Below are 15,165 nucleotides of genomic sequence, written 5' to 3'. Positions count from 1 at the left end.
TTTTGGTATGTTGTTGCATGGCATATTGTTAGAAGGGTCCCCTAAAATAAGCTGATCACATGGTGTCTCACCGCTGAGGCCTACAGCAATCACCGGTAATCTGCATGGGAACGCAGTAGCAAGTGTTCAGCCCAATTGGAGCATCATCACAAGGAGCAAATACACATTGCCCATTCAAATCCATTTTCTACCTATGTTGCTTATGGAGAGAAATGCTCTTTGTAGCTGTTCTCTGCTTTGGTAATTGATGGAGAGTTAAATCCTTTAAACTAGACAACCCCTTTAATTATCCCTACTAGTATAACAAATATGCTCTTTTTTATACAGGCCGGAAAATAGTTCTGCTGTTGACCCACCAATCAGGTAATATACGTGCAGGTCCTATATATCACTTAATCCTTCCTATCCGTACATCTACTTTACTGCTGTCATATAAGGCTACCTCCATAGATGAGAGATCTTTCAACCATTAGGGTGGGTTCACACGAGCGTGTTTTTGTGCGTACACAAATCCCCGCCTGAACCGCTCAGCCAATCACAATTAGAGCTACCAGCAGGCGGGGATTTTAAATCCCCGGCTGCTGATAGCTGAGAGCTACAAAGCCGGGGACAGCGGCAGAAGTCGCCTGAGCCCCGGCAGGTGAGTATTTTTTTTATCACTATTTTAAAAGGCTTTTCAGGGAAGGGCTTATGAAACCCTACCCTGCAAAGCCATTGACAGCTGCCGGGGCTCAGCGACGACTTCTGCCGCTGTCCCCGGCTCTGTAGCGCTGCAGAGCTATCAGCAGACTGGGATTTAGCTGAACTCAGAACTACAGAGCCGGGAACAGCGCCAGAAGTGGCGGCTGAGCCCCAGCAGCTGAAGGGAGGTGAGTATTTTTTTTTTTTAGTACACTTTTTTAAATGGCTTTTCAGGGAAGGGCTTATGAAGCGCTTCCCTGAAAAGCCATTGACGGGATGCTGGCAGCAGGATTCTCTACCGCAGCTGTCATGTGTGACAGCTGCGGTTGAGAATTGAAGAATTTCCTGTGCTGCATCTGCCGATGTAGCAGCAGGGAATTCTTTTAACTAGCGGGGGTGAAGGTGTGTTCTTCATGCCGGCGGGGGTCACGGCAGCAGCGGAGAGGTAAGTTTGTTTTAATTTTTTCGTTTGTTTTGCACTAAAATGTTTCTTTTTTAGGGATGGGCTTATATGTAAAGCCCTTCCCTGAAAAAGAATGGAGAGGGCCAGTAGAGCATTGTTTTCAATGCAGCCGGGGCTCCATTGACAACAAGCACGCAGCTGTGTTCACGCGTGTTTTTGCTCGTACCTAGGTGCGGACGTATGTACGCACCTAAGTATGCACAAAAACACGCTTGTGTGAACCCCACCCTTAATTAGTAATACTGTCATTAATATGTAAATTTGGCTCAGCCAATAGTACAGGTATATGTATGAATGCAGGTGACCTGACATAAACTATAACAATAAACAAAAAAAATACATCATGCCTGATTTAATTTTTCTTTGAGAACAAAGCCAGGTGGGGTCCAACCACAAGGACACTCACTGACTCCATTCATCATTTGAATAGGGCTGAGTTGCAGTATGAGGCAGTCACATGTATAGAAGGATCCCTGTGCCTGGATAAACATCGTAGGTTCTGGTGGTCAACAGGGTTCACAGGGATTGGGCCCCCATCAATCAAACATTGATGGCCTATCCAAAAGCTACAATATTTTTCGTGGTAGAAAGTCTGAATTCCATCATTCCAGATGTATTTTTCAATGCTTCTTTAACAATGATATAATTAAAATAGTAAAAAATACTTTAGGGACCCATACCAATAAATCCCAACTATAGGTCATCAATGTAAAATCCCATAAAAATCCTTTAAAAGGTTTTCCCACTAAGGACATTTATCACCTATCTACAGGAAATAAAATCCCTTTAATGTCTCATAAATATCACTGAATTTTGGATCTGTGTTGCATAAATCCTTAATACAGCACCTATAGACTGCTTTGGGCCTATGGGCCGATACTGTACCATGAGCTTCAGCTTTAATACAAAAAAAACAATTAAATGTAGCCTATTGTTGATTCAAGCAAACAGCTTTTATTTTTAAATGTCTCTAAGAAATTGTTAGAGGTGGGTCAGGCCAAATCATATATATTCTGAACAGTATTTTTCTTCTAATACAATAGATTTCAAGATGATGGACAGGACATACGTCAACAAAAATTGGACATGCAGGTAAAATATGAAAGTCATACATGTATGTTTGAACTGGACTAGAATTTGGTTCTCATGTGCCCTCTAGAGGAAATGGTTACATCCTTTAGCTATACAGAACTAGTTTATGACCAAAAGGGGTGCAATGAGTGTTTTTATGGCCATGATATTATGCAACATCTGGGCAAACCAAAAGGTACTCTGGTCCCCTGGTGAGTGTTATGTCCGCTTGGTGCACAAAAGCGCCATTCCACAAAAGGGACGCAAGTGTGTCCATTTAAAACCTACAGACACTCTCATCAAACAATAAATGGGAAGGCTTTCCCTAAATACGTAACCAACGAGGGAGAGGCCCTGCTTACCACGGCAGACTGATCGCATCAATAGATGTGGGCCTGCACTGGTACCTGGGACCTAACTATCCCTGATTAGGGAGCTGGAGAAATGAACTAAACAGACACACATGACATGACACTGTACTGACACACCGAACACAGAACATGACTAGACATAAGGAACATGTCTGGCAACCAGCACAGATATATCAAACACGTTGCTGTTTACACCAAACATACTACAGATAATGCATACAAAAAGAACCCCACCCAGAGCTCACATGCAAGCAGCTGAAATACCACAGCAAGTCTCAGTGTCCTCATACCAGAGGGACAAACAGTCAGCCACCATGCTGACATAGGTGATTCCAAAACTGACACCCAGACGAGACATAAGACGTTTGGAGGCCGCACCTGTCCGGGGAAGGAAAGAGGGTTTCTGCATACAATACAGACAAGGACTACAGTTGTCTAAACCGTCTTTAGGGAAGTAGAGAGACACAGACAAACAAGCAGGCAAATACAGCTCTGAGTGGGCACAAAACAGTGATATCCAAGCACTAAAATGACCAGCATCACCTACTGAGAGATGCTGGTCTTTATATGCTGCAGAGTAAAGGGGATTGGCTGGCGGAGATCACCACACCCAGCCAGCTCAATAATTCAACACCTGTGAGCTGTGCTGCTAGAAACTCTAGTACTACAGGTCCCAGCAGCACAACATAACAGTGAGACAGTCCAATCATAATCTTAACAGCTTTTAGTATGCATTTAATATGATTACTCATTACCTAAAAGTATTGAAAGTGATACAATGGCATAATGTACTATAGAAGTGTCATGAAAACGTTACTTTGCTAAATAGTCTAAAGCTTTTTGTAGATCTGATTTCCCTCATAAAGCTCATAACATCAGAAACAGATAATTTTTAGAACATGACAATCTCTGAATCATAACAAGAAAATTGACATTCAAATTTTCCCTGAAGCGAACTATTCATGAAAAGAAACAGAGAAGGAAGCGCTTGGATCCTTTAATGCTTCAAGCCAATCCAGATCTGAAAGTAAAGCCTCGAAGGTCTCCAAAGTGTGATGAACAAGTATTACTGGTGGAGTCATGCACTGTGTCCAGCATATACACAGGTATAGAAGATAAGCTATAAAGTAAACTATTTATGATTGTACTTAATTGGCAAATTTAGCATTACCAACTGAATTGATGTGCCCATTGAGTTACCATAAATGAAAGTTCATAATCCTCCATATTAGAGTTCTATGCTAGAATTTGCTTTTGGGATTTTGGCTTGGCCCAAGTTAATACACAGATTGTGATCATGACACTTTTTATACAATGTTTTTATGCAATGGGAGACAAAATAGTACAGTTTATGCACCACAATCTTTCTGCCTCACCCACGAGGAACCAGTCCACTTATAAAAAGAGTCCAAATTCTAGAGCAGGCATGAATGTATTGGTGCTACCTATAACAGTAGAGTCCTTTGAAGGAGACATCTAGGAGAGAGTTCCAAGGTACTTTATGGTATACAAAATAAAAAAGTTCAACACAATCCTCAAGGCTGTAGAGAGAAGACTAGAAAGGGGATGGGAGGGGGTAGAAGAACCCAATCGGCACATTGTACAGCTTCAACAAAGACATACATGGTAAAGACTACAACACATCGAGTAGCCAGTGGCATAGGGAGTATAGAATTGATATTAGATTAAGCTGATACGATACCTTACTAGTAGAGATGAGCGAGCATACTCGCTAAGGCAAACTACTCGAGCGAGTAGTGCCTTATTCAAGTACCTGCCCGCTCGTCTCTAAAGATTCGGCTGCCGGCGCGGGTGAGAGATGAGTTGCAGCAGTGAGCAGGGGGGAGCGGGGGGGGAGAGAGAGGGAGAGAGATCTCCATTCCTCCCCGCTCTCCCCTGCCGCTCCCCACCCCCCGCCGGCAGCCGAATCTTCAGAGACGAGCAAGCAGGTACTCGAATAAGGCACTATTCGCTCGAGTAGTTTGCCTTAGCGAGTATGCTCGCTCATCTCTACTTTCTAGGCATTTTGCAAGGGGCTAGCTTTACCAAAAAGAAATGTGTCGACATGTCTTTAGTAAAAATATAATTCACTAATTTGCAAGTTAATTTTTTATTTTTATAGAAAAAGCTGCTCATTGTTCTTTTTTCTAATCTTATCACAAACATTCTCAGGGATTACCAATCCTGCCATATCAGAGGGAATGCATGCAAGTCCCTGGCACAGTCCAGTGATTTGCTCAAGGAATATGAAGGCTGATTCCAAGATAGAGAAGAAGGAAATGGAACGCCATAGAGGTATAAGGTGCTACCAGTATTGACTTGGTTTTCATCAATCCCAATTTTACTATCATACATTCATTATTTCAGTACCAAAGCATAAAGGCTTTTGTCTTTTTCTTTTAGCAGAGATTTCTGATGAGGATTTAGAGGAGACAATACTGGAAGACACTAGACCTCTAACTAGCAAGAAAGAACAAGTCCAAGCAAAACCAAAGCAGAAGACCAAGAGTAAGGCAGGTATGTATCTCAAGTCACTACAGTATAACTCAAAATTATCATCACAGTCTCCTGATGTTCATTAACAGGTTACGTCTTTGGCCATCATACAACTAATTAACACAACTTTAGTTTCCAGTTTTATGGTTTGCAGCTCTGCTGTTATCCCCGTATTTTTTTAATTAACATTAGAGGTAAATTATTAATGATTTTAGTTTACAAGTTGGTGTGTGAAACTTCTCCTTATGCCAGTTTCTATTATTTTTCAAACAGACTAATTGCGCAAGAAAAGGTAAATGGTTATTAGAAATTCTCCAACCCCCATATATATCCCTCAGCCATGAAAATCATTACTATCATTCTAGTTATCATTCTATGTATTCCCCTAAACTTGAGTATATGTTTCTAATGTTGGAGCTGGAGTGCTGAATCTGGGGATTTGACTCTTAATACTTACATTCCTTGGGCTACATTCTGGGCCAAGGCCTAAGTAGTCCCTTATGCAAATGGAAAGAGGATGAAATAATGCCTCTACAGCAAACCTTTTAGAAGAAAGTATTCCTGCAAGTCAATGCCCAACTTTTAATAGTCCTTGCAACAATGACTGGGAATATACTTTACCTGTCCCTATCTTATTAGTCCTTGGGATGCATGGAACAGCAGGAGAATGGCTAGGATGATAAATATGTCACATCTCCAGATTCAGCGCTCCAGCTCCTACGAGCCTATAACTTTAGTTTATGGGGCTCATATGTGCTGACAGATTCCCTTTAAGCTGTTTTTATTCTTTTTGAAGTCAGCAAGTAAGCACTGTGATTGGATCAAGCGCCAGTCAATCACAGCCGATGCTCAATGAACCAATCACAGCCATTCAGTGATGTCATTCACTGAATGGCTGTGAATGACCAAGCGCCTGCTGTGATTGGCTGGCGCTCGATCCAATCACAGCGCTTAGTTGCTGACGGCGGGGGAATTCAAAGCCGTGCTTCCAATCATTTTCATTATTATTGTTAAATTAATATTAAACTGATCTACCCGGAAGCATACATAGAGGGAAGGAGCCCCAATAGTAAATACCAAAATGGTACTCCTTTCTGGTTATTTTTACAGCACCACCCTACTGACTACCTGTGACAGGAGGACCTGATGCCTGTTTGTCTTCACCATCACCTTTGCACAATGCTTTGGTTGATTATCCTCAGCCTTGTTTGTTATTGTTACAAGGTCTGTGTAGTGTACAAGTTCTACGGGGGTGTAACTATAGGCTGCTACAAAGCGCTAGGGAGTAGAATCTGCTGTTTTCTACATGTACATTGTATGAGAATCATCATAGTACTAGACTTATCCAGCCAGCTAAGAGACAGCTAAAAACTATAGATGGAACCTGCAGAGGGGAAAACTGCTGAAAAATGCTGGATAAAAGTAACATTGTGGCCAGATATAATGTTATTCCTTATGTACACACACTACAGCTTATTCTGAAAATGTGGGTATGCTTTAAGTAATACAACAAACAGGTTGATATTGAAAGACGTAGATACAGACAATGACCTACTGTGCATAAACACCAGTATTGATACTAGACAAGAACAATTAGTAATTCTGACTTGCTTTCTCATATGCCACATAAAAACATTAATAACAATGGTTTATTGATCAATAAACACTATGATAATGCATTTATAACTCACCAGATTGTAACTTTATCTGCGGGCCTATGAAAAACCACACATAGCACAATTTTGATATCTTACTTTGTAGCAAATGACAACATCAGCAACATTGCCAAAGTTTGGCCTGCTACAATTTTAGCTTTCAGTGCACCCAGTTGGCTAAAAAGTACTAAATCTGTAAAATTAAGCAATAATCTGTAATTTTTATAATATGTAAAAATGGATATTGCTTATCTGTGGCCTATGCTGCACCAAAAATGCTAGATAACCCTGACCCTCCTATCTATCACACCTCTAGGAACCTCCAGTCTGTCCACACTAAACAGTTTGCCGAAACTATTCAGTCCTCCCTATCGCCTATCTCTCGCCTCCCCTGCCCTAACCTGGCAGCCGAATATTACCACACCACCCTCAGCCGTGCCCTGGATGAAGTGGCACCGCCTGTGACGCGAGCCGTCAAACGCAGACCACGGCAACCCTGGCTCACGTCCCAAACGCGCTTCATCCGGCGGTGCTCTAGGTGCGCCGAGCGGCTGTGGAGAAAGTCAAAGCTGCCAGCAGACTTCCTCCACTTCAAATTCATGCTTAAAACGTATAACCTAGCCCTTCACCATGCCAAACAAGTTTATTTCACCTCCCTTGTCTCCTCACTATCCCACAACCCTAAACAACTCTTTGAGACCTTTCACTCCCTCCTCAGCCCCAAGGAACAGGCCCCTGCGACAGACCTGACTGCTGGAGAACTAGGTGCCTATTTCAAAGAAAAAATCGACCACATTCGAAAAGAAATCTCTGAAAGCTGCATGGTTAGCCCTGATCCCAGTTTCATCAGGACTGCACCCAGCACCTACTCACTATCTACGCTAGAACCAACAACAGAGGAAGAAGTCTCCAGGCTCCTTTCCGCTGCCCACCCCACCACCTGCGCTAGCGACCCTCTCCCCTCTCACCTCCTCCGCTCCCTTTCCCCAGCTCTCATTACTCACCTTACCACAATCTGCAACCTCTCCCTAACCTCTGGCACTTTTCCCTCCTCATTCAAACACTCGATTATATCCCCTCTGCTCAAAAAACCAACCCTGGACCCGACTAATGCTGCCAACTACCGACCCGTCTCAAACCTCCCCTTTATCTCCAAATTACTGGAACGCCTGGTCTACTCCTGCCTTACTCGCTTTCTCTCTGACAACTTGCTCCTCTACCCCCTCCAGTCTGGTTTCCGCTCTCTACACTCGACCGAAACTGCCCTTACAAAAGTAACAAATGACCTGATGACTGCAAAGTCGAGAGGTGATTACTCCCTACTAATCCTCCTTGACCTGTCTGCTGCATTTGACACTGTCGACCATAATCTCCTTCTCACTATGCTCCGCTCTATTGGTCTAAAGGATACTGCTCTCTCCTGGTTCTCTTCCTACCTCTCTGACCGCTCTTTCAGTGTTTCCTTTGCTGGTTCTATCTCTGCTCCACTTCCTCTCGCTGTCGGGGTACCCCAGGGCTCGGTCCTTGGTCCCCTTCTTTTCTCTATCTATACTGCCCCAATTGGACAAACCATCCACAGATTTGGCCTCCAATACCATCTCTACGCTGATGACACCCAACTATACACCTCCTCTCGTGAGATCTCTGGACCATTCCTCCAAAATATCACCGACTGTCTGTCCGCTGTCTCTAACACTATGTCCTCCCTTTTTCTCAAACTAAACCTCTCTAAAACTGACCTCCTTGTCTTTCCACCTTCTAACCGACCTCCCCTCAACATCTCCATTCCAGTGTCTGGCACCATTATAACCCCCAGACGGCATGCCCGATGCCTTGGGGTCACACTGGACTCTGACCTCTCCTTTGCCCCCCATATCCAATCTCTGGCTCAAACATGCCACATGCACCTCAGAAATATTGCTAAAATATGTCCGTTCCTAACCACGGACACGCTAAAGACGCTTGTGGTTGCGCTCATCCACTCCCGGCTTGACTACTGCAACTCGCTACTCATTGGCCTCCCCCGCACTAGACTCGCTCCACTCCAATCCATACTAAATGCAGCAGCTAGACTCATTGTTCTATCCAGTCGGTATTCAGACGCCTCTGCACTATGCCAGTCGCTGCATTGGCTGCCCATCCACTGCAGAACTAAATTTAAACTCCTCTACCTCACTCACAAAGTTCTGCATCGCGCTGCACCACCATACATCGCCTCCCTACTGTCAGTATACCACCCAGCGCGCTCACTCCGATCGGATAACACCCTCAGACTAAACACCCCTGTAATACGAACCTCTCATGCTCGCCTACAGGACTTCACTAGAGCAGCACCCATCCTCTGGAATGCTCTACCCCAAGGCATCCGGACAATTCCCGATGCACGAAATTTCAGACGTGCCTTAAAAACGAACCTCTTCAGGGAAGCATACCAAATCTCCTGACCTAGTCCCTCACCCCTCCCTATGGTGCTCCACCCTGTTTGCCTTCTGATAAATGATCTGTACATAAAATTTCCTATTGCCTGTGTTCCCCACCCCCTGCACCTCCTGTACCACCCTCAACCCATTTGTGTCTAACCCAATGTATCTCGCATTGTAATTGTTGCAATTGTATTGTTTTGCATTTATCCATGCCAGAAAGCGCTGCGGAATAAGTTGGCGCTATACAAATAAAGATTATTATTATTATTATTATAGATAACAATACAATGTATGGAAAATAGTACCATTCTTATTGACAACTGTCTACTTTTTTGAAAGAACGCAATTTTATATCTGAAAGTATGCCATAATACTGTATATTATAATCTGCAGTGTTTTTGCTTTGTCCAGGGAAACATGATGCAAAGGAACCCAAAAAAACATCACCCAAGGTGTCAAAGACTCGTAGAGCATCACCATCCCATGATTGCGAGAAGGAGAACACGCCACAAAACAAAGGTTGTAACTTCATAAGAATATTGGTGTAGACTCGAGCTGGTCATACACATGAAATATTCCCTTCTCCCCATTCAAATAAACATGAACACTTAGCTAATCTGAGAGTACATGTTTATGGTAGAGTTGGAAGAAATAGCTTGTTTGGTCGACAAGTATCTCATGTCTTTGGCAAAGTTAAGACCAAAACATCAAAATGTTGTGACACTTTGGACTTTTCATGCAGGTGTTGACATACAATCTAAAGATGTAATTCAAGAAATTACATCAGATAAGATGGTTGCCTATAAGAATTCCAGTGATGAAGAGTATTCGATGAGCGTAGGGGATCGAACAGTTCCTCCAGCTCCCGTCAAACAACGTAATAAAAAGAAGATGCAGAAAGCAGGTACAGTATATATCAGTATATACATATATTCCTTTGACTCCATTATTTTAAATGAACTAGGTGAGATGCCTAGAGATAGAACTGGGAATGTCAATGGGGGAGCCATATAGTAGCCATGCTACAGTAGCATCCTATGCACTGACCAGGATCATTTGACGATGCATGAAGAACATTAGTCTTCAGTCTACATCATTGTGCTAATCCCTTGTGAATTAACAGGATGACCATTTTCTATGCTCCTCTCTCTATTTGATGGGATATGAGTCAAAAGCATCATAATATCAAAGTTTTAGGCAAATGCTGTTTTACAGTAAACATTTTCTAATCAACTTTTAAGATGAGTATAGGCAGGCAAGGTTTCATAAAATGTGATTTCCTATTTTGCAAACTAGTCGAAAAGAGTAACTACCTTACAACATGGATATCCTAAAATTCTTACATCATAAATATATATAGGAATCCCTAGCTTCAAGTGAAATCAATGGGTTCTATTTTCTGTGTATTGAGCATGGAAATACGCGCACACAAATACACCCATGTGAAGGGGTCCTAACAATGTTCTATTTATTCTTCATGATGACTTCAGCGAAATCCAGAAGAAGACTGGATTCCAATGAAGGGGATACCAATGAAACAGAAGACAATGACTTTGATGAAGATTCCGATATCCTTAGCAGTGTTGTATATACAAGACCAATGTCTTCCTTGAGTAAAGTAAGCTTTGAAGATAGACTTATCAACTCTACTTAAAGACCATGGTGTGGTAGTCTAACCTGAATCTGGGTTCCTTCTTGTAAAACTAGGAAGAAGACTCCCAGATTGCTGCAAACCTTGAAATTGATGATCTAAAAGACTTTGCTTTACGTCCAGCTCCTCGTAGTATGACTTTACAGTGCCGAATCACTAGGGACAAGAAGGGAGTAGACAGAGGACTCTACCCTACCTACTACCTTCATCTAGAGAGAGATGATGGAAAAAGAGTAAGTAAAGAAATAACTACGTTCTTCTTATGGTCTTCAATTTTTTTCTTTGAACACCCAATTAAAGTTGCTTTAGATACAATATTATGTTCATGCATTAATTCATGTTGCTTGTATAGCACTAATGAAAACAAAGATCTGGTACGGTGTTAGCCAGTAGAGCAAAATGTGATTGTTCTCAGCAAGAGAAACGATGCAATCTTGTAGATATGATACCTTTTAATGGCTAACAAAAATACATGATGTAATAATAGCGAGCTTCCGAACCAACGCAGGGTTCTTCTTCAGGCTTAATGGATTGGATCTGAAGAGGCATGCATATTTATACACACTTATAACATACATACTTATGACAAGGCACAGATATGGATGTGATTGGTTCGCACTTAAAAGGAATTCTGCAACAGCAAACAAACTTTTTTTGTCTAGGCACTGATAGCGGAGTGAAACTTTTATGGTCCCTAAATTACTGTTGGGGGGGGAAAGGTCGGCAGGCTAGAAATGCTACAAGAGGTGCACAAACATTTTTAGCTAAACACTGATAAGGGAGTGAAAGTTTATGGTCCCTGAATTACTGTTGATGGGGGTCTTATCTGTATAATAAATGTCTCACACTTCCCATTCACGCATAAATCCTGGTGAATAATTTAACCCAGTATTCAGCGTGTCAAAGGTTGTTATCAATTTATATTCCCAAATTCTTCTGTGGTTTTGTGACTTGAAACCACCCTTCAATATCAAAACTCTCATATCTCCTATGTTATGTCCATGGTTAGAGAAGTGCTCGGCCACAGGCAATTGTCTTTTTCTGTGTTTAATTGTGTGGCGATGAGATCTCATCCTTGCTTTCAGTTTCTGTCCTGTTTCTCCAACATAAAGACCCCCAACATGACATTTACTGCACATGATCAGGTACACAACATTGGACGAGGAACACGTAAATGTCTCTGGGATCTTATAGTCCTGCTGTGTGTTGGGGATCCGTATCCTGTCCGTAGTCAGTATATGTGAGCAGGTCTTACAGCTCCTTACATTACAGGGATAAGTTCCTTTTTGTGTGTCAGAGGGTAATGCACTCCTGATTATAAAGTTCCTCAAGTTAGGAGGTTGCCTGTAACACAGAAGCGGAGGGTCCGGGAATATGGTTTTCAGACGGTCATCCTTGTGCAGGGTATGGTGGAGTTTCTTTGCAGTTTTCCTTAGTACCTCTAGTTGCGGATTGTAGGTCACTACTAGAGGCACACGATTGTTTCTTTCCTTCTCCTTGTATTGGAGTAGTTGATTTCTGGGTATCCTGGTGGCTCTGGTGATTTGGTCATCAATTGAGGTGGGATGGTAGCCCTGATTTATAAATGTCCTTTTAAGATGGTACAAATGTTCCTCTCTGTCTGTTGGGTTGGAGCAGATCCGGTTATACCTGATGGCCTGGCTGTAAACAATGGACTTTTTGATGTGTTTAGGATGGAAACTGTCCCATCTGAGGTATGTAGGCCGATCAATCGGTTTTCGGTACAGGGATGTCTGTATTGAGTTGTTTAAAATCTTTATGGTGGTGTCCAAAAAGTTGATTTCTGTATGCGAGTAGCTTAATGTGAGGTTTATGGTGGGGTGGAATGCATTGAATCTTTCATGGAATTTTATTAGTTCTTGTTCGGTGTTGGTCCAGATGATCATGATGTCATCAATGTAGCGGAAGTAGGCCAATGGTTTGCTGGGGCAGGAGGCCAGAAAGTCACTCTCCAGTTTTGCCATAAAAAGGTTGGCATATTGCGGTGCCATGTTACTGCCCATGGCAGTCCCCGTGAGTTGCAGGAATATCTCTCTGCCAAAGGAGAAATAATTGTGTGTGAGAATGAATCTTGTGAGTTGTAGCACTGCATCAGAGGCGACCCCATTGGCCTCAAGGTGCGCCTGGCAGGCAGTCAGTCCATCCTCGTGTGGAATGTTGGAATACAAGGATTGCACATCCATAGTGGCCAGGATGGCGCCATTGGGGAGGGGACCTACGGTTGACAGTTTGTTCAGTAGGTCCGTAGTGTCTTGCAGGTAACTGGTTGTGTTTCTTACCAGTGGTTTGAGGATTCCTTCCACCCATCCTGAGATTCCTTCAGTGAGGGTACCCACACCTGAGATAATCGGCCTTCCTGGGTTGCCAGCTTTGTGTAGTTTTGGAAGCATGTAGAATGTTCCAACCTTGGGGTTCTCCGGTATCAAGTCCAGAAGTTTTGTGGAGCCCACAGACAGGCTTCTGATGACCCTTCTCAATTTCCTCACATATTTCTGAGTCGGGTCTTGATTCAGTTTGGTGTAGTATCTGGTGTCCGTCAGCTGTCTGTCTGCTTCTTTCTTGTAGTCCGATGTATTCATGACGACTATAGCACCACCCTTATCTGCAGGCTTAATGGTGATTTCCTTGTTGCTCTTAAGTGCATGAATGGCCCTTCTTCCCTGCATATTGATATTAAATGTTTCACTTCCATGCTTGTCCAGTATAGTGGATTGCACCGCACTATACTGGACAAGCATGGAAGTGAAACATTTAATATCAATATGCAGGAGAGAAGGGCCATTCATGCACTTAAGAGCAAAACACAACCAGCTACCTGCAAGACACTACGGACCTACTGAACAAACTGTCAACCGTAGGTCCCCTCCCCAATGGCGCCATCCTGGCCACTATGGATGTGCAATCCTTGTATTCCAACATTCCACACGAGGATGGACTGACTGCCTGCCAGGCGCACCTTGAGGCCAATGGGGTCGCCTCTGATGCAGTGCTACATCTCACAAGATTCATTCTCACACACAATTATTTCTCCTTTGGCAAAGAGATATTCTTGCAACTCACGGGGACTGCCATGGGCAGTAAAATGGCACTGCAATATGCCAACCTTTTTATGGCAAAACTGGAGAGTGACTTTCTGGCCTCCTGCCCCAGCAAACCATTGGCCTACTTCCGCTACATTGATGACATCATGATCATCTGGACCAACACCGAACAAGAACTAATAAAATTCCATGAAAGATTCAATGCATTCCACCCCACCATAAACCTGACATTAAACTACTCGCATACAGAAATCAACTTTTTGGACACCACCATAAAGATTTTAAACAACTCAATACAGACATCCCTGTACCGAAAACCGATTGATCGGCCTACATACCTCAGATGGGACAGTTTCCATCCTAAACACATCAAAAAGTCCATAGTCTACAGCCAGGCCATCAGGTATAACCGGATCTGCTCCAACCCAACAGACAGAGAGGAACATTTGTACCATTTTAAAAGGACATTTATAAATCAGGGCTACCATCCCACCTCAATTGATGACCAAATCACCAGAGCCACTAGGATACCCAGAAATCAACTACTCCAATACAAGGAGAAGGAAAGAAACAATCGTGTGCCTCTAGTAGTGACCTACAATCCGCAACTAGAGGTACTAAGGAAAACTGCAAAGAAACTCCACCATACCCTGCACAAGGATGACCGTCTGAAAACCATATTCCCGGACCCTCCGCTTCTGTGTTACAGGCAACCTCCTAACTTGAGGAACTTGATAATCAGGAGTGCATTACCCTCTGACACACAAAAAGGAACTTATCCCTGTAATGTAAGGAGCTGTAAGACCTGCTCACATGTACTGACTGCAGACAGGATACGGATCCCCAACACACAGCAGGACTATAAGATTCCAGGGACATTCACATGTTCCTCGTCCAATGTTGTGTACCTGATCATGCGCAGTAAATGTCATGTTGGGGGTCTTTATGTTGGAGAAACAGGACAGAAACTGAAAGCAAGGATGAGATCTCATCGCCACACGATTAAACACAGAAAAAGAGAATTACCTGTGGCCGAGCACTTCTCTAACCATGGACATAACATAGGAGATATGAGAGTTTTGATATTGAAGGGTGGTTTCAAGTCACAAAACCACAGAAGAATTAGGGAATATAAATTGATAACAACCTTTGACACGCTGAATACTGGGTTAAATTATTCCCCAGGATTTATGTGTGAATGGGAAGTGTGAGACATTTATTGCACAGATAAGACCCCCATCAACAGTAATTCAGGGACCATAAACTTTCACTCCCTTATCAGTGTTTAGCTA

General features: G+C 42.9%; 1 protein-coding gene across 1 annotated transcript in view; it reads left to right on the top strand.

Annotated features, from left to right (window-relative positions):
* The window catches only part of LOC136631493 (tubby protein-like), a 29,794-nt gene that overhangs the window by 8,376 nt on the left and 6,253 nt on the right, over nucleotides 1–15,165 (top strand). The window contains exons 2-10 of the mRNA XM_066605794.1: nucleotides 328–363; nucleotides 2,188–2,236; nucleotides 3,539–3,692; nucleotides 4,759–4,881; nucleotides 4,990–5,103; nucleotides 9,572–9,679; nucleotides 9,903–10,064; nucleotides 10,651–10,778; nucleotides 10,868–11,044. Of these exons, the coding sequence (XP_066461891.1) occupies nucleotides 328–363; nucleotides 2,188–2,236; nucleotides 3,539–3,692; nucleotides 4,759–4,881; nucleotides 4,990–5,103; nucleotides 9,572–9,679; nucleotides 9,903–10,064; nucleotides 10,651–10,778; nucleotides 10,868–11,044 (1,051 nt within the window). The remainder of the gene's footprint in view (nucleotides 1–327; nucleotides 364–2,187; nucleotides 2,237–3,538; nucleotides 3,693–4,758; nucleotides 4,882–4,989; nucleotides 5,104–9,571; nucleotides 9,680–9,902; nucleotides 10,065–10,650; nucleotides 10,779–10,867; nucleotides 11,045–15,165) is intronic.

The sequence above is a fragment of the Eleutherodactylus coqui genome, chromosome 6 (genome assembly GCF_035609145.1).
Source record: "Eleutherodactylus coqui strain aEleCoq1 chromosome 6, aEleCoq1.hap1, whole genome shotgun sequence".
Taxonomy (NCBI): Eukaryota; Metazoa; Chordata; class Amphibia; order Anura; family Eleutherodactylidae; genus Eleutherodactylus; species Eleutherodactylus coqui.
This window is presented reverse-complemented; position numbering and strand designations above follow the sequence as displayed.